At 49.2% G+C, this 19,276-nt stretch overlaps 3 protein-coding genes across 3 annotated transcripts; 1 reads left to right on the top strand and 2 right to left on the bottom strand.

Annotated features, from left to right (window-relative positions):
- Window positions 1–206: 206 nt before the first annotated feature.
- On the top strand, window positions 207–1,010 carry LOC119275117 (17.5 kDa class II heat shock protein-like). Its single transcript, XM_037555914.1, has one exon. The coding sequence runs from the start codon at window positions 284–286 to the stop codon at window positions 770–772; it is 489 nt and encodes a 162-aa protein (XP_037411811.1). The 5' UTR covers window positions 207–283; the 3' UTR covers window positions 773–1,010.
- Window positions 1,011–8,439: 7,429 nt separating this feature from the next.
- Window positions 8,440–9,299, bottom strand: LOC119275118 (17.5 kDa class II heat shock protein-like). The gene has a single exon (XM_037555915.1). It carries the CDS (start codon window positions 9,148–9,150, stop codon window positions 8,662–8,664), a length of 489 nt encoding a protein of 162 aa, XP_037411812.1. The 5' UTR covers window positions 9,151–9,299; the 3' UTR covers window positions 8,440–8,661.
- Window positions 9,300–11,479: 2,180 nt separating this feature from the next.
- On the bottom strand, window positions 11,480–17,161 carry LOC119275119 (DEAD-box ATP-dependent RNA helicase 39-like). The gene is made up of 9 exons (XM_037555917.1): window positions 16,598–17,161; window positions 15,671–15,766; window positions 15,389–15,577; window positions 15,137–15,277; window positions 14,764–14,904; window positions 13,506–13,648; window positions 12,761–12,890; window positions 12,619–12,667; window positions 11,480–12,188 (listed from the first exon to the last, which is right to left on the bottom strand). Exons 1-9 carry the CDS (start codon window positions 17,054–17,056, stop codon window positions 11,650–11,652), a joined length of 1,887 nt encoding a protein of 628 aa, XP_037411814.1. The 5' UTR covers window positions 17,057–17,161; the 3' UTR covers window positions 11,480–11,649.
- Window positions 17,162–19,276: the final 2,115 nt, after the last annotated feature.

The raw sequence follows: 19,276 nt of genomic DNA on the forward strand, positions 1-19,276 counted from the left end.
CAGAAGGGGAAACACTTGCCGGTTGCCACGACACGTCATGCCTGGCCCCCAAATGACATGTGGGGCCAAATGCGACCGCTCCAGAACGTTCTCCATCAACGGCGGTAGTACTCCCTGCCGCACAGCGCAAGTTCCACCACGTTTCAGAAGTTTCCATCACCTTCCAGACAGTCTCCGGCGACCTATATAAACTCCTTCCTCCTCCCGTCGCATCACAACCAAAGCATCCCACAAAATATCAACAAGCAGTCCAACGCCGAGGAGATCGATCAGCGAGCTGAGAATGGAGGGCAGGATGTTCGGGCTGGAGACCCCGCTGATGACGGCGCTGCAGCACCTGCTGGACGTCCCGGACGGCGAGGCCGGCGGGCCCGGCAACGCCGGCGGCGAGAAGCAGGGCCCGACGCGCGCCTACGTCCGGGACGCGCGCGCCATGGCGGCCACCCCGGCCGACGTGAAGGAGCTGCCGGGCGCGTACGCGTTCGTGGTGGACATGCCGGGGCTCGGGTCCGGCGACATCCAAGTGCAGGTGGAGGACGAGCGGGTGCTGGTGATCAGCGGCGAGCGCCGGAGGGAGGAGAAGGAGGACGCCAAGTACCTGCGGATGGAGCGCCGCATGGGCAAGATGATGCGCAAGTTCGTGCTCCCCGAGAACGCCGACATGGAGAAGATCTCCGCCGTGTGCCGCGACGGCGTGCTCACCGTCTCCGTCGAGAAGCTGCCGCCGCCGGAGCCCAAGAAGCCCAAGACCATCCAGGTCCAGGTCGCCTGAGATGCATCGTGTGCGCGTCGAATCGAAGCAGAGTGTGAGTGAGTAGCGAGTTTCCTGCGATGAGCGATGGTCTGTCTGTCTCTTTGGTTTCGTCTGCTAGAGGGTGTGTGCCGTGTCACTGGTGATGGTTCGATGTTTCGTTAATGGAAATGGGGATGTTCTCCGGCTTCGCCTGAATAAAACATGCGAATCTCTTGGCCACATTTTCTATTGAAAAAACAAGATGTTCGTTTAAGTTCCAAGAGGGCCGTGTTCTGAGAATTCAGGAAACTGCGTTTGTAACTTAACGGAAAATTGAATAAGACTAGAACATGAGGAATAGCAAAATTAGGTGGAAAACGAACCTAGTTCTGAAGTGCTTTTTTCACCAGGGAGAAAATCCTGGATGTCTTCCATTTTCATCTTCGAGAAATGTCTGGCTTTTGGGAAGATAGAAAAAGGAATTTCCAGTTAGAATTGAGAATCCAGAAATGTTATTCTGCTCTAATTTGCTTGAATGAAATATGTGAGAATCTCTTGGCTGGCATGTCCCTAATTTGTGACTATTTGTGACTGAGAATCTCTTGACTGAGAACCACCGGCGCCACTGTCGTGAGGCAGGCCGTTGCCCCTGCGCCCAATTCTGTCGTGGGAGAGAAGAGGGCCACAACACTCCGCACCGGCTACCGCAACCCCTGCCACTGCCGCCACACACGACGCAACTCCTGCCAACGAAGGGAGGAGATCCCCTACCACCACCGTGGAGTAGGTCGGCGGCAGCGACGGATGGAGGAGACGTGGTGACAGCGTTACGGTTGGCCCTTCACCTCGCCTGGGGAGCAACGCAATGGTATGATCCGTTTTTTCTCGAATACGCACGAGATCATTACAAAAGGAGGAGAGAGACTCCCAAGACATCTACTTGGTTTACAATATACTACCTCCGTCCGAAAATATTTATCATCAAAATGGACAAAAAGAGATGTATCTAGAACTAAAATACATTTAGATACATCCCTTTTATTCATTTGGATGACAAATATTTTCGGACAGGGGAATACGACCTCCGTCCGAAAATATTTATCATCAAAATGGACAAAAAGAGATGTATCTAGAACTAAAATACATCTAGATACATCCCCTTTTATTCATTTGGATGACAGATATTTCCGGACGGGGGAGTACGAGATATGCTCCCTACTCCACCGTTACATTATATTGGATTACTCGCGACCTGTCCACCCGGTACATAACTCCTCGAATCCTTTGTTTTCATTCTTGAACATGCCGGCTTTGGCTCAGAGCTTCCCTTCTTCTCGAAGCCGTTCCTCCTTGACAGAGATAGTGGCGGCCCATTGAAGACGATATCGTTGTGATGTTTCCAAATTGTGCACATGACAAGGAGGCACTTAGCTCGTGTGGATTTCCGGTGTCTCGGATCCTAATCCTGCCTTAGGCACCAAGCACTCAACGATTCATCTTGAAGCGGCTCCAACTCTTGCTGTCCTGACATCATCCCCATCTCATGCCAGACTTGTCTCGTAAAAACACAGCCTAGCAGCAGGTGTTGTATTGATTCCTCATGTTGGTCACAGAAGGGACATGTGTCCTGATGCGGTAGACCTCGTCTGGCCAAACGGTCCGAAGTCCAACATCTATTTTGGATCGCGAGCCAAAGAAAAAACTGACATTGAAGGGGCGCTTTTGACTTCCAGGTGAACGCGGCCGTTGGTGACACCTCTAGGCCCATGAACTTGGTCGCATAGGCAAACAGGGTTGAGAAGCTTCCGTCCTGCTCCCATGCTCATATAGTTCTGTCATCCTCCCCTTCCACTAGTTGCGTGTCATTGATCTTGTGCCACAATGCCAAGAACTGTGTCAGCTCCGTGGCTGATAGATTTGGCCCGATGTCTCTTGCTCACTCCGTATCGGTGAGCGCATCAGCGACTGTCCGCGAGTCTCGCGTATGTCTCTGAATGCGGATGTAGATGTTTGGAGCCAACTCGCCTACCCGGTATCCCTCAAGCCACCTATCTTCCCAGAAAAGTGCACTTCGGCCATTGCCCACAATTGTCCTGAGGATGCAAGGTATAGAGCACGGGATGCAGCTGGGACGTCTATTTTGAATTCTGCCCAGGGCCTATCTTTGTCCGTTTTTTGTAACCATGGCCACCTTGCTTGTAGAGCCTTGTTCAACCATCTCAGATTAGGGATTCCTAAGCCACCTTCCCATTTGGGCCTGTACATTCTCCCGTGCCACGGCACAGTGCCCACCTGTTGCTTCCTTCTTGCCACACCAAAGGAACCCACGGCATATCTTGATAAGCGTCGTGATGGTTTATTGGTTTTCACCGATAGATTCATAGCAAGGATGGAGTGTATTGGTATTGCACAGAGGACCGACAAGATCAACATTAGGCGACCACTCTTTGAAAGCATTGCTGCCTTCCAATGTGGCAGACAGTCTGCGAGCTTGTCCACTAGGCTTTGAAGTTGCGCTGCGGACTGCTTGCGTAGAGTGAGCGGCAGCCCAGATATGTGTATGAGAATGAGGCACTCGAGCATCCGAGACCTAGTGACATCTCATCTTGGGAGCAGCGGATAGGTATGGCGGCGCTCTTGCTCATGTTGACAATCAGCCCTGAGGCATGCCCGAACAAGTCCAAGATGGCTCCACAAGTGCGAGTCTCCAGTTCGGTTGGTTTGAAGAAGACCATGATGTCATCAGCAAATAAGGATACCCGTTGTTGCAATCCCGTTCTGGTGAGAGGAGTGAGCGTCCCTTGTTCCAAGCAATATTGAAAGAGCCAGCGTACGGGCTCCATGTAGAGGATGGACATCATGGGTGAAAGTGGAGCCCCTTGAGGCAGCCCTTTACATGGCATGATCGGCTTGCCAGGTGCACTATTTATCATTACTCTCGTCGACGAGGTGGAAAGGAGGCCACACATCCATGCTCGCCACCGGCTCCCGAATCCAAATCTTCCGAGCACCTCTAGCAGAAAAGGCCATTTTACCGTATCAAACGCCTTGGTAATATCAAGCTTGAGCATGATTGATGGTTGCCGGAGTGCGTGAAGCCGCCTCGCTGTGCACTGCACAAACTTAAAGTTGTCATGCAATGATCTTCCATGTACAAACGCTCTTCGGTGTTGTCCGACAAGTCTTGGCAGATCCTCCGCAAGCCTCAAGGCGAGGGATTTATCAAAAATCTTGATGGCGCTATGCACTAAGCTCACGGGCCTGAAATCTTTGATGTCCACCGCCCATTCACGTTTTGGTAGTAACGATATCGGCGCCTTATTGATCACCGCTAGCCCACGCATGTCACCTCGGTGGAAATTGGTCGAGTGCCCGCATGAGGTCCATTTTTATGATCTGCCAGCAGGAGGCGTAGAAGCGCCCGGCAAAGCCGCCCGGGCATGGTGCCTTGTCGAGCGGCATGGCCTTGATGGTTTTCTCTACCTCCTCCATAGTGATCTGAGCTTCGAGATGGGATAGGTCATACGAGGGCAGGTCTAGAAGATCAAGGTTGATGGAGGCTGCTCTTGCTGTTGAATCACCCAACAAAGCATCATAGTACGTATCCACCGTAGCAGAAATATCATCCTGACCAGTTATGATCTCGCCCTGGTGCTGCAGGCTCAAAATGGCATTCTTCCGCTGCCTATAGCTTGCATGCTTGTGGAAGAAGCCCGTGTTCGCATCCCCCTCCTTCAAGAAGAGAAGCCGAGACCACTGACGAGCGATGGTTCACTCGAGAGAGCATAAGCCGAGAAGTTTCTTCTTCAACACTTTCCGCAGGCCATGCTCCAGGGCCGTGAGTGCACGCTTGACGGGAGTTGCCTCAAGTAGGATACTTAGGTTGGTCGTAGTGTTGAATATATGAGCAAATTACTACGAGGTTTAATCCGAATAAGCACTAAACAAAATCATGACATTAATAACAGAGACTAAACTAATCATGCGGACTAGCATAGCAGATGAACAGATCGAATCTAGGGCACAGACTAGAACCATGAATTCTACGACGATCTCAAACAAGAAAAACAGAATCACATAAGGTGCAACGAGAGCGGCACTATTGGCGTTGATATTGTCGCCCATGTCATTGAGGAAGAGGTTGCCGAGGTCGGGGAAGAAGTTGTCGTTGGCGAAGTCGTCGCGTGAGTGTGCTCCCAAAAAACTTGATCGCCCCTCTCCCGTACAGGATCACGAGAGGCGGGGTTCCGGAGGCCTGCTCTCCCTTCTCGCGGTGCATGCCGAAAGGAGGGGTGGAGAAGACTTGCATGGCAGCGCAATGATCTAGAACGGTGGTGCGAAACCATACGATGCGGGCGGCTAGGGTAGATGTCTGCCTGACTATATAATGCGAGTCGGTTAGGTCGTGGAGAAAACCCCACATCCAAGTAACAGCCCCACGATCCAAAAGAATCGAAAACGGCTGAGTAATTAACACGTCCATTTATTAGCTTTGGCTTTGTTTGGCATTTTTGTGTTTTATCGTCAATTTTTCTTAGGTGTGCTCGGCTCGACTGCCACGAGCGTCTGCCACGTGCCCTTCTGAAGGCAAAAGTAAAAGACAATTAGTGATATTTCTAGGCCTCCCTGTGTTTGGGGCGGCGACCTTGAAGATCACTTGACAATGAGATCAAGGGGCGTGAAAGCACATCTACAAACGCATCGTCGTATCTGCAGGCACGGCGGCGGCGGTCGTGTATGGTACTGACGATCACTCGTGAAGCAAAGTGGATTGTTGTTTAATGTGAGGGAAGCTGCCATCGCACGAGGAGGTTAGTGGCGCATGTGGCGCGTCTGGCGCTGATGTGCAAAGGGCGCACCGGCGGTTCCTCGGCGGCATCTTGCGCCAGAGCAATGACTCCTATGGTATGGTGGATGTGAGAGAATATCATGTGCTCTGGGAGCACCTGAGCTTAGCTGCTCTGGTGCGAGCTTTGCCGTTGGATTTAGATCACGGTCATCTAAAGGTGCGCAGGACCTAGCCGTAATTACCAGATCCAACGGTCATCTAAAGATGTGTGGGGCCTAGCCGTAATTACCAGACTCCTTAGGGCCTTTTTGCAAAATGTGTGAGCTCCGTCCCTGGACGTTGGATCTGAGATCGAAGGGCTGAGGTGCTCCCGAAGCACCTAAGCTCATGTGCTCCCGAAGCACCAGATATTTCTCCTGGTGGATTTTACAATGTGCTTCTATCTGTGTGGATTGGCAGCGGTCAGTTCTGCGCCGAGACATGGGCCACCCCTTAATGGTCGTGGTGATGATATAAGTCGGGATAATGACCCACCAATCCATTAGTGTCTTTTCGGCTTGGCATGGGGCATTGGCGGATGCAACTATTGAATGGTCTTTATCAAGATCCTGATTGAAACACCACTTCATGTCTCAAGGGAAAACTCTTGTAACGTCCTTTATTGGTCGAAGTAAGCAGCGACAAATTTGCGTTGTTATTTTGTTGAAGGCATCGTCTATATGATGTTCTTCTTGTCTGCATTGGGCGATTGCGGCAACCAGGATGAAAATCTTTGAACAGGCCACCTTCAGCAGGACGTGGCAAAATGACGGCGGGAGAACATTTATCCCTTCTTGAAGATGTTGTTGTAGAAGAAGTCGACTAAGTCATAGTTGTTTATTTCATATGTTGTAATTGTCCGATCATGGTTGTATTTGTTTTGTACTCTAATTAACAATTAATAAAAATGATTATCTGGATCACAATGATGCAGAGGCTGGAGTTTAACCTCCTTTTTAAAAAAATGGAAGTTTCTACATTTTTCATTGCTTTTATAGAATCACATGAAAAAACATGTCCTCTTTTATTTTTGTTTGCAATTATGTAGAACCATAACTATTAGAATATTTTGTACTTATATGGTTTGGTTGATTTGAATGGTTGTTTTTATTATGTAGCAATAATGGTTACCTCATTTATAAAAAATCTACAAGAAAGTCGGGAGGGTAATCAATCCAATAGAACCATTGAAGCCTTAGGCCTTGTACAATGCAATGTGCATATGGAGGTACTTAACAAAATAAACCGAGTTTTCTTAAGCACTAGTGCTTACCTCTATCAGAGGGGTGCCTACTTAAGTGTCCACCCTCTACAAATAAGCATCGATGCTTAAAAACTGATTTATTTCTTGAAGTATTTTCTTTAAACACCTTGCATTGTATAAAACCTTACTATACTAACTAACTTATGTGATGCGGCGACTACTTCGGTCGGACCGTTCTCTAAGGTGGCCTTGTAAATTATGTTGCCAATTGATAACAATCTTAATATATAGTTATCGTATGTCCCCTCTATTATCCACCATCTAATATAGCTTGCATCACTTCGCACAGCCTAAACATATGAGTAATCAGCTACATCCAGCGCAGAAATCAAGGTTAAAACCATGACACAAAACAAGAGGATCCGTTGTTGAAGCTTCGCTTACCGCATTGATAATTTCATAAAGCCACAAGACATGTTCCATACATTGTGCCGTCAATGCATTTTGTATGACATTATTTGTTCAAGTTCTTTCTAAATTTCGTTTCCTCTTTTACATATAAGTAACATGTACGTAATATCCTCTTCCCCTCCACCACACTAACACCAAGGAAAACCGTTTTAAATAAATTATTAAATTTTGCCACCATTTTCAAACACCATACCTGGAGTTGGTGTTTAACTATGGAGTAAGCTATATTAGTTCTTAACTTTCTATTATGCTGAAGTAAACGCTCTTGATGAGATTGACTTTATTCCATATGATAAGTCAATCTCATCAAGAAAATTATATTGTGAACTAATTTTATGCCAAAATATTTTCTAGACAAATTTATCATCCCATTCTGGAGTCGTCATTCATAAGACCATTCTCCTTTGAAATAATAGTATTGCGTCCTTGATTGGCAATTTACCTGTTTGACCAAGAAAGCACCCAATTTTTTCAAACAGAAAAGTCTATCCTGAATCTAACCTTGAACTACGATGCTTGGTCCGACCTCAACCTTACAATATGGAATTACTTTATCTTTTATTAGTATAGGATGAATTTTGAAAATTATGAACTTTGATTCAACTCTTTTTTGGTTAATGATTTTAAAATTTTGCCTTCCATTTTCTATTGTAAAGTTACTTCCTCTATTCCAATGTATAAGACGTGCACGGATATCAAAATTTAACTTTGACAATATTAGAGCAATGATATGTATTTTTGTGACTTAAAAAAATATACCGTTAAAACTTCTTTTGAATATGAATTCTGTGGTGTAATTTTTGTTACATATAATCCACATCTAGTTCGTCAAATATATAGTCGAAGATGAATTTTGGGATACGCTGAAATTGAGGGAGGAATATAAACGTAATGCTCAATTGTATCTTGCAAATGTACATCCAAAATTCTGATTCTACACGTAGTAAAAACCACCCCGAACAGGCACCTTTCAAGGAATAAGCGGGTAGCTATCTCAAAAACAATCAACAACTCAAAAAAATCATGGGTGAATTAACTGACTTCCATTGAAATCCAGTGACTCTGTTTTTCATTTCAGCCAGGGGACTTAAATGTCCACTAATATTTGATTTTGGGATCCAAACCAATATTTTGAAGAAACAAACAGATGATAGAGAATTATTTGAAGTTGTATGCGCCACCAAGATTACTGAAGTATTTTGGAAGAACCAAAACTGATGATATTCCCGAAATTTCATTGAAATTGCGCACTGAAAGCGGAAACTAGCCACACAACACTCTCGGACACCACACGAGCAGAGATAGAAAAAACAGACACATCATCATGGGAAACTCACTCCCTAATCATCGATCACTACCCACTCAACTTCGATCAGGCGTGCAGGCAAAGGACCTTCTCTCTGGTTCGGTCGTCCCATCCATCTCTCAGGCGACCTGGACCTGGATGGTCTTGGGCTTCTTGGGCTCGGGCGGCGGCAGCTTCTCCACGGAGACGGTGAGCACGCCGTCGCGGCACACGGCGGAGACCTTCTCCATGTCAGCATTCTCGGGGAGCACGAACTTGCGCATCAGCTTGCCCATGCGGCGCTCCATCCGCAGGTACTTGGCGTCCTCCTTCTCCTCCCTCCGGCGCTCGCCGCTGATGACCAGCACCCGCTCGTCCTCCACCTGCACCTTGATGTCGCCGGACGCGAGCCCCGGCACGTCCACCACGAACGCGTACGCGCCCGGCAGCTCCTTCACGTCGGCGGGGGTGGCCGCCATGGCGCGCGCGTCGCGGACGTAGGCGCGCGTGGGGCCCTGCTTCTCGCCGCCGGCGTTTCCGGCCCCGCCGGCCTCGCCGTCCGGGATGTCCAGCAGGTGCTGCAGCACCGCCATCAGCGGGGTCTCCAGCCCGAACATCCTGGCCTCCATTCTCGCTCGCTGCTGATCTCCGAGCTCGATCGATCGGTCTCCTCCGATTGGACTGCGTTGGATCGCTTGCTGATTTTGTGGAATGCCTCGGTGATGATGCGACGGGGGGCGGAGGGAGTTTATATCGGTGGCCGGAGGCGGGGAGTCTGGATTCTGGAAGGTGACGGAAACTTCTGAAACGTGGTGGTACGCGCGGGATGCGGCAACGCGGAAAGTTCTAGAGCTCCCGTGGGGACTCCATCAACGGTCTTTCTTTAGGAAAAAATGGATGTTGAATGGCTGGTTTGGCGGGCCAGGTGTGTAAGGGCATGTCCAGCCGTTGGCCTCCCAAGAGGGGCAAAAAACCGCCCCCGGGGACGCACCGGCGCTAAATCGCGCACTAGGGGCGTGATGCCCCCCAGTCGCGGCGCCCACGGTTAGTCAAAAAAGTCAAACACGGCGCAAAAACGACTCAAATTTAACGCAAACATCAGCGAGTTCATTCAAACTTAAACATATTTTACAAAAAAAAAAATACGCGGGCTATCCCCGCCGTCTTCCTCGCCGCCCGCCGTCTCCCTCGCCGCCCGCCCACGCGGTTCTACATGCCGAGGAGGCGGTAGAACCGCGTGTAGTCACCGCCGTCGTTGTCGTCACCGCCTCCGCCGTCCGTGCTGCATTCCTTCCCCGGTTGGCGCGGCGGGTTGGACGGTCCGGGGGCGGCGTCGTCGTCGTCGCTGTCGAGGACCACGACGCCGTGCTCGTCCTCGCGCCCACGCTTGCGGGCGGCGATCTCCTCCAGGGCCCGGCGCTGCCGGACCATCTCGTCGCGGAGGTAGTCGTCCCGCGCCCACCGGATGGCGTCCTCATCGGAGAAGCCGCACCGGGCTATCTCCTCGTACTCCGCGGGGAGGACGGGCTCCGGCTTGGGCTCGGCGAGGACGAAGCGGCCGGTTGGTGGAGAGGCGTTGGCGCCGCCGGAGCTGCGGATGCGCGCGCTGATCGGCGTGTCCTGGGGCTCTGGCTTGACAGGGCGGAGGCAGGGCGAGCCGCCGGACGAGGAAGAGGACCCCCCGGTCTCCATGCGCCTCGGGGTCCATGAGCTTCCCCGGCGGCGTGAGAAGGAAGGAGGAGCGGGGTACTCCAGGCGCGGCATGTTGCCGCCCTCGATGTGCTCGAGGACAGCCTCCAACGTGCGCCCGGGCACGCCCCACCACAGACGCCGGCCGGTGGCGTTGAGCCTGCCGGAGGGCACGACGCCGTTGGTGGCCTCGAGCTGCTCGGCCTGACGGCGGCGGAAGTACGGTTCCCAGAGCAGGCTGTCGGGGGCGTACCGTGGCGCCTCCCTCGCCGCACGCGGCAGGTTCGAGCGGATGCGTGCGATCTCCGCACGCCGTGCCGCGTCGTGCCGTGCCGGTCGGCACCGGGGGCACCGGCACGCCGCCCGCGCTGATCCTCCACATCCCGGGCACCCGCATGTCCGGCGGGACCGGGTACTCGGCCTCGTAAAGGAGGCGAGCCTCGTCTTCGTGAAGATGGCGGCGGCCGAAGCCGTTCGCCGCCGCGCCGTCGCCTGGGAAGCGCTCGGCCATGGCTGTGAACTGGGGACGGCGAAAGAGAGGAGAGGAGAGGGAGGAAACGACGGCGGCGGGAGAGCGTGAGTCGCCGAGTGCGTCGGGGCGCTTCATATATAGGCCAAGGCGCGCGTGTCACCGTGTGTACGCGTGGCGGGGCGAGGGAGGGCGAGGGACGCGCGTCGTCCGGTCTTCACTGCGCCGCCCGTGAGGCATCAATGGTGCAGGCTGACCGGCGCGGCAGCGCGGCAGCTTTGGCATTGATTTGCCGCGGAAAACGAGGCGATGAGGACGACGAAGGGCCGAGAAGAGAGCCGTGTCGCTGACGCGGCGGGCCCGCGGCCTTTTCGCGCCAAAACAGTTCGCCCGGCGCCCCCAGCGCGCCGGGTTCGGGCTGGATCCGCCGGCGCTGTTTTCGGTACAAGCCGGCAAAAATCGGGCTCCTGGGGGCGCGACTGGGTCATTTTTTCAGCACCGGCGTGAAAAAAACACTTGGGGAGGCCTTCCTGGGGCGCGGCTGGAGATGCCCTAAGCTGTCGTGACAAGTGTCTCGCTTCTGTAGCGGATAGGAGTAGAGATAGTATTTATTAAGCTCTGTGCTTTTCCTTTCGCTCTTTTCATTGGAAAGATATCCGCTCTCCAGAAACTTCTACAATCCTCCGGTGCCTACTGGTTTGTGGCGATTTCAGGGGCTGTGAGAGTAACAAAGATGTGCAGTGACAAGGATTTAGCATCTGGGCAAGACAATGCTCCACGCTGTTCGTGTATACAAACAATAAAAGCACAAACAAAACTATTTTATTATAGATGCCGTGGTAAGATCTCAATTGTTCCTTTCTCTTTTAAAAAAGATTATCAAAATTGTAAGCCGAAAAGCACAAAAAATGGTGAAAACAAAGTCACTGATATTTACAGGTTACAGGATCAAATATCTCAGGAGCGATTATCATGAAGCCTGCGCCGACTTCGCGGTGCTGCGCCCTCTGAATCCAACCACGCTCAACTTACTTCCCACCTTATTCAGAGCATCCCCCTTCCCGCCTTCCGGCCTGGTTCTGCTGCTCTTCCCGACCTTCTCGCCGCCTTTGCTGCTACCAGCCCTCACCGGCTTGGCCTTTCTGGCCTCTGCCGGCCTGGCCTTCGGCGGGTTCTTAGACGGTGAGTGCTTCCTGGACGAAGATGGCTGGCTCTTGGTCGACGACCGCTTTCTGGTCGAAGTTGTGTCCTTGATGGCGACCTTTGGCGGCCTTCTCGACAGTGTGACTCCCCTTTTGTTACCCTTCTGGCTAGCAACCCTCGGAGCATCTGAACTCCTTGCCGACCTTGCAGAAGTCCTTCCTTTGGTGCTTGGGTTTTGAGAGTTAGCGGAATCCCTCCTGACATTGCTAGTCGTCAGCGATTCTAAGCTCTCGTTTTTCTTCATGGCGTCTTCGATCCTTGTCGCTAAACCCACATCTTTCTTTGCGATAAGGCTTGTAACTTTCCCTGCATCAGGTGGGAAATGACAATACGTGAGTATCAACATGAAAGGTGGAAACACGTAGTACCTGCTTCTTTACCCAAAGACTACCCAGTTACAAGTACAGTCCACAAATCTGTCAGATTGCTACAAATAACATATCTTTGTTTGATCATCTCCCATCATCTCATTTCTAAACCAAATTTACATAATACATACCAATCAGAAGTTCCTAACTACTGCCATCTCTTTTCTAGAATTGCAAATCATGATTAGACTCTGCTAGTATTAACATCATTAGTATCTCTTATCCAGGTCAAGAGCATGCATGCAACTTGTATTCATATGTAAGGTAAAGAAGAGATCATAATGTATGCAGTATTGCAGTGCAATACGTGATCAAGGTGCTGACAGAAAGTGTCTATGTGTCTGTTACAGCAAACAAGTGATTAATACCTTTGGCTCCCATACGCGCCGTTCTCCCTGTTCTGTGGAGATAATCAATCTGTAATGCCAAAATTTATTAGAATAGGAATCCTTGAGGTCTTTGTGAATTTATTCACAGCAGAAATTAAAGGAATATGCAATTAACACGTACAGAGTTTTTTGGGAAGTCAAACATGATGACATGGTCAACCTCCAAGTCTAGTCCTCTAGCTGCCAGATCAGTGCAGACTAATGTTGGGCAATCCCCCTCTTCATTCCGGAACTTGTTTAGGTTCTCAACTCTACAGACAGTTAAAGCTAGAAACGGTCAGCATAATTCAATTAAAGTTTTGTGAATTTTCTTCTTTTGTGGATAGCTTGGTAAATACGGAGTAGTTATTAGCAGCCTGATCAAGCTATAAAAAGATCATAAGAATAGTAACCACCTAACACACATTCTTATCGCAAAAAGAAATACCCACACATTAGTTCATAAAATAAAGCAGTTTGTATACTACCACCATACTTTACAGTTTACATAGAAATGTGTTTGCCCTGAATCAAATTTTGTGCCTCACTGGCCATAACAGTGAACATAACTTATGACGAAATTCACCTATACAAAATTAGGCACACTCTGATCTTGTGCTTCTATGATGTATGTGTGGTGATGTATTTACTGAAAAAGATAAATATCATAAAGCATGATAGGCACATAATTAGGCAGTCAGGCCAGTGACTAACATGGTCTTGAAAATTTCCAATCAAATGACTGTACTCACTTCATCTCCTTTTAAGGTGGAAAAACGAAATTGGGAGTGGGACAGTTAACGAGTTACATTAGATCTATCCTCTACATTTTATTAAAAAAAAATACGTATTTCATAAGGCAGGAACATGTTAGGCAACTGACAGACCTCTCCTCCGCAGGGACTTCTCCATGGTAGTTAACAGTAGATATATGATTTTCTGTTAGAAAATGGTCCACTGCACGACTTGAATTCAAAGTGTTGCAAAACACCATAACTTTGTTTCCTTTTGCTAAGCTTGGCTCAAGAACCTGCAAGAACAAAATCCTTCAGTATCCCGTGCATTTGGCATAATAGAGAGCAAGGAGTTGCCATCAAGTGTACACTACAGTTTTCGGAGCAAAAATTCAGTAACTGGAGAACGTGAAGACATGAGATCTTGTAAGATAATTTTCAAACAAAATGCACATCACAGGTCTGTTTATCTTAAATCCTGTTTTGGGCTTTTGGCGATGTCCTTTGTGTGCCTTTTGAACATTAACCCAAATGTAAAAGCCACAGATGCCATTACAAAGTGTGCTTTGAATTTGCATAAAGAAATTATTTTTCTGAGTTGATCTATGGAAATTGAGTTTATAGGGCAGGATTAACTCGTGAGGATGAGGCTGACGCTTAAACAAGAGAGGGCACAGCAAAATGAACGAACAATCCTATTAGTTACTTGCTTGCTTCGACACCCCCTATTAGTTGCTTGCTTCGCCACCCCCTATGGGTTTCCGTCGTACCAAGTTCCTCATCTCTAGGACTCGTAACTGAGTACAGCTCATTAAGATAACTCTCATATCTACTCCCTCTGTAACTTAATATAAGACGTTTTTTGACACTGTCATAGTGTAAAAAAACGTCTTATATTAGGTTACGGAGGGAGTAGGATTTTTAACAGAGTAAGGCTTGTTTAAATAAAAAGGGTTAATCCTGACTGGCCTAGGATATTGGCTTGGCAGGACTAACCGAGTCCGATTGACTAGAGGCTGAGCTGTTCATGACCATGACTCAATCCCTTGTGGCAGGTGGTAGAGTGAAGCTCCCTTGTGGTCCCCTCTAGTACCCCAAGCACAAAATGGTTCTATCCTGACTGGCAAGTGCAGGCCGCAGATCCAAGAAGCCAAAGTGTTGTTTTAACAGAAATTTGGTCACCTAAGCAATCAAACTCTCCACATACAGTATCATATGTACTACTTGATTAAATGACATGTATTGATATCGAGTAGCCAATTGTTAACCCCATTAAACTGTACCAAGAACAAGATAGATAAGCAAATTGAGAATTTAATGGACATCACTCCAGCTTCACCAAGAGTCCAAGACACGTGTGTGCACTTATGCGCATAAAAAGATAACGGGAGGAGAAACAGAGTTCAATAACCTGCAGGAGAGCCTCGAGTTTGTTCTCCGAACCAGAAAGTTTGATGAAGTCATGCCGTGCAGTTGCAATTCTCTTTTGAAAGGTTGATGTCCGTAAATGCTCAATACCTTCAAATTCCTCATCGATCAACTTTTGTACTCCCTGAAGTAGAAGTGTGGTCAATAAAGGATATTAAAGGTTCACAAATCATGGAAAATACCAAGGACTTGAGCATCTGCACTATATAATCTGGAATAGCTGAGAAGATGGTTCTTGAGAAAAACAGGAGAAGTCTTTTTAAGACACTCCATGCAAGATCTTTGAAGGTAAGACAACAGCATATCATATTTATCAAGCTAGGTAGGATTTGCTGGACGCCTAATTAGAATAAAACCTTGGTCATGGTAGCAGACACCAATATGGTTTGGAATCCTTGATCACCAGGCTTTGAAGCACGATTCTTCAAAGGAGCAAGAAACTTTCGTATGTCTTCTCCAAAGCCTTGGTCAAACATTGTGTCTGCCTCATCCAGAACCTGTGATGCAGATAAATGAACTCATTCCAAGTGATAAACTACTGCATCAGCAAACAAATGCAGGATAGTAATTCTGGGTAGTAATTCTTTGCTCATGACTCAGGAACACACCAGATATTTAATGTCGCCGTAAACGATATTGCCCTCCTTTATATGATCAAGGATCCTTCCAGGTGTCCCAACAACCATGTCAACAGGCATGTTCAAAGAATCTTCCTGGGGTTTTAGACGAGTGCCTCCACTAACCATCGTTGACCGAAAACGTGCATGATGGCTTATAGACTTTGCAACACGGAAGACCTGTCATTTGAGATCATCACATAAACGACAGTCAATGACATGGATATCAAATCATAGTTCCCAAATTTTTTTTTACTTTGGAAGTGCTGCTACCTGCTCAGTCAGCTCCCTTGTTGGGCATAAAACTACAGCTCTTGGCCGCCTTGGCTTCATTGACATACCCAGCGTCGCTTCATCATGACGCAGTAGCTAGAGAAATCAAAGACCATGGTTACTGAACCTTCTGGTTAGAACTTAGAAAGAATGTCTTAATTCACAGGCAATAATCAGTTGAAGATGTACTCAACTTTTAAACATGGTAAGAGAAAACACTCATTTGGCCTGATTGGACTCTACCATTCCTTCTTTTTTATGATGAAAATTGGATCCAGGGCATGAGCCTGACTGCCAAAGGGGGAGGGGTCTACGCAAGACGAAGCTAGAAACAGTCTCATTTCACAACTGCCGCAAGATGCAGAGAGACCCACAGGGTTTTAAATATACCTGAACCCCCAGCAATTTCCTATATATGACTAATCCAGTTTTTCTCCAACTCATTAATTTTACCTAAAATTTATTGGAATTACTACAGGTTTTAGCTCAAACCATCTGGCTCATCCAGTTACTATTCTTAAGCAACACCTTCCATTAGACCTCTCAGCTAATTAGCACCACTTGCACCCTGATCAAACACTAAACTGTCTCACTCTTGTAATGGTGTCTAATGCTAAGCAATGAGCATGGACGTTAAATTGGCCCTCCTCCGTAGTTCGGATGGTGCTCTGTCACTGGCTTGAAATAAGCCTCTCTGATATGAGTTATGCATAGTTCTCTTACTCGATCATGAGCCGATGCCACGCTCTATGAATTGTTTTGCTCTCGCTTGGAAATGGACCAGAATGCACCAGGTTCACTACACATATGATGCAACTTTGCACCTAACAACGTGGTTTTTTGTTCTAGTAATTAGTAACATCGGTGCAAATATACCTGCAGGCACATATATCTCGCTAATGTGAAAAGATGGGTCAGTCCGAGTACCTGGACGAGAGGGAGCAAGTAGGCGAGCGTCTTCCCGGAGCCGGTGTGCGAGCCAAGCACAATACTGGTGCCGGAGAGCAAGGCGGGCACGCCGACGCACTGGATCTCGGTCGGCTTCGTGATGCCAGCCTCCCGCATCGCGGCCAGGACCTCCTCCTCTAGCCCGAGCTCCTCGAAGCTCTCCACCTCAACACTCCTCTGCTGCTGCTGCGGTGAGCCCCTCTCCCCGCTCCTGGCCCTCTCCCTCAGCGGCTTCGGGGGGCCGGGGGACGACGAGTCCTTGAGGTGGCGGAGGCGGAGGCGCTCGAGGAGGAGCTCGTGGCGGGGAGGGGGCGCGGGGGCGGCGAGGGCGGGGGAGGAAGGGGGGACTGCGGTGGAGAGGGCGGCGCGGAGCACGCGGAGGCGGAGAGGGGAGGGGCGGGAGAGGAGGAGGCACCGCCCGGCGGCGGCCATCGCCATTGCGGTGGCGAGGGTTTAGATTGGAGGGGTTTTGCGAGAGGAGTGGAAGGGCGAGAGGAAGGGAAGGGGAGGTCGCGGCGGATAAGAGGGAGCAGCGCAGTGCAAGGTGAAGCAGTCTGGGGTGGGCCGGCGTCTGAGCCCCAAGCGGGTTGCTGCCGATGAACGAAGGGTCCGCCGCTGCCTCAACGTTTTTCACTAGCACCGGTCCCGGGTAAATCGCCCCCCTAGAGTAGAGTTTAGGGCAACTTCAACGTGGATCAACAAACCTTTCGCAAATGTTTTTATCCGACGGTTTAAACATTTTGATCATCTTAATCAAATTTGTCCGAACCAACATCTGAAATCCTTCAAACCGGCACTAAACAAAAGGGTTTGCAGGCGTTTGGACGTCCGTAATGTAGAACTCACATAACGGGGACCTATCCAAAACCAAGGTGAACCCTGCGCATTTGGACAATTTTATCATTGTTTCACACGAAAGCCCGCCCTTCCCCACTGCCTCGGCCCCGGTCGCTGCCAGCCACCACTGTTCCGATCTGCCCCGTCATTCGTCGTTGTGATGGAGCGGCCCAAGGAGCCAATAACGTTGGTAGGCGTCCCGCGGGACCCAGAGGCGGCCTTCGGCAAGATCTGGTCTACGGAACGCAACGACCGACACTGCGGAACGCAACGACCGACACATCAAGGCGAAGGAGAGGGCGAAAGAGGCGATGGCCGGTCAGGACGGATCGCGTAAGGCAAAGCACAACGTCAGGTCGGTGTCGCCCGGGCAATCGCAATCCTGATCCACCCCAGCTGAAGGCGTCCTACTACTACGCCGCCCATCAGCTCGGTCCGGCCCGACACGCAGCAGCAGCCATCCCAGCCTTCTTCACCTCCAACCATTCAGTGATGTTCAATGTTGACCTCAACACCGATTACGACTTCACGGAGTCGTCGACACTTGTCCGATCCACGGATGTCAACTGTGGAGCTCTCGTCCACTGGTGCCCAGTCACTTCAGAATGTCTCAACCAAGCACGATGACAGTAAAATGAGCAGGAGATGATGAACATGGTATGCGGCGAAGGTGGCCATAAAGACAGATAAATGGATGATTCCCAACCCGAGGAACAACCACAACCAGACACCTAGTAGATGGACATGGATCCGGACGACTACTCGGTGCCAACCCAAATAAGAAGAGGGGACATGATTTCTCCATCGAGGATAATGAATTGTTGTGTGAGGCGTGGTTGGCCACTAGTATTGATCTGTTTCATGGCATGGAGCAAAAAGACATGGCATTTTGGCAAAGTGTGCATGATTGGTTTCACAAGCAAAAGTATTGCGATGTGTACCGCACCGGAAGTGATCATGATCGCAATCCGAAGTCGCTCGGCCATCGATGGTACAACATTCAAGAGGTTGTCAGTAAGTAGTGTGGCTTTTTACAAACAAGTGCATGACCAGTGGCCAAATGGCGCAGCACTCCAAAAGCAAGTAAGTTGTGTGGCTTGTTACTCCACGTGTTAGTCATTTGGCCGAATTTGTTCTATGTTGCAACTTGTTGACAATATCATTGTCTTCCCTTGCTAGCCCGCACACATGTGCACATTGTACCCCAAGACAGAGAAGCAGTACTGATACGTCTCTATTGTATCTATAATTTTGATTGTTTCATATGCCAATATTCTATAACTTTCATATACTGCTGGCAACATTTTATATTATTTTTGGGACGAACATATTGATCCAGTGTCCGGTGTCAGTTCCTGTTTGTTGCATGTTTTTGTTTCGCAGAACATCCATACCAAACAAAGTCTAAACGCGGTAAAAATTTATGAAGAATTATTTTGGAATATATGTGATTTTTGGGAAGCGGGATCAACGCGAGATGATGCTCGAGGGGCCCACAAGCTCAAGGCGCGCCCCCTACCCAGGGCGCGGCTGGCAAGCTTGTGGCCACCCCGTAGGTCGGTTGGAGGTGTCCTTCGGCCGCAAGAAAGCTTATATCCGGATAAAAATCGTGTTAAAATTTCAGCCCAATCGAAATTACGGATCTCCGGGAATTTAAAAAAAGGTGAAAGGCCAGAAAACGTGAACGCGAAACATAAGAGAAACAGATAGAGAGATCCAATCTCAGAGGGGCTCTCGCCCCTCCACCGCCATGGAGGCCATGGACCAGAGGAAAAACCCTCCTCCCATCTAGGAGGGAGGTCAAGGATGAAGAAGGAGGAG

Source organism: Triticum dicoccoides, chromosome 3B, assembly GCF_002162155.2.
Source record: "Triticum dicoccoides isolate Atlit2015 ecotype Zavitan chromosome 3B, WEW_v2.0, whole genome shotgun sequence".
NCBI classification, from domain to species: domain Eukaryota; kingdom Viridiplantae; phylum Streptophyta; class Magnoliopsida; order Poales; family Poaceae; genus Triticum; species Triticum dicoccoides.

Excerpts from the sequence above, each read along its gene's own strand:
- LOC119275117 (XM_037555914.1), top strand. The coding sequence starts at position 284 with ATGGAGGGCAGGATGTTCGGGCTGGAGACCCCGCTGATGACGGCGCTG.
- LOC119275118 (XM_037555915.1), bottom strand. The coding sequence starts at position 9,150 with ATGGAGGCCAGGATGTTCGGGCTGGAGACCCCGCTGATGGCGGTGCTG.
- LOC119275119 (XM_037555917.1), bottom strand. The coding sequence starts at position 17,056 with ATGGCGATGGCCGCCGCCGGGCGGTGCCTCCTCCTCTCCCGCCCCTCC. Across the intron at positions 15,767-16,597 it reads ACTTGCTCCCTCTCGTCCAG|CTACTGCGTCATGATGAAGC; the intron begins GTACTCGGACTG and ends TGATTTCTCTAG. Across the intron at positions 12,668-12,760 it reads TTGACTTCCCAAAAAACTCT|ATTGATTATCTCCACAGAAC; the intron begins GTACGTGTTAAT and ends TTGGCATTACAG.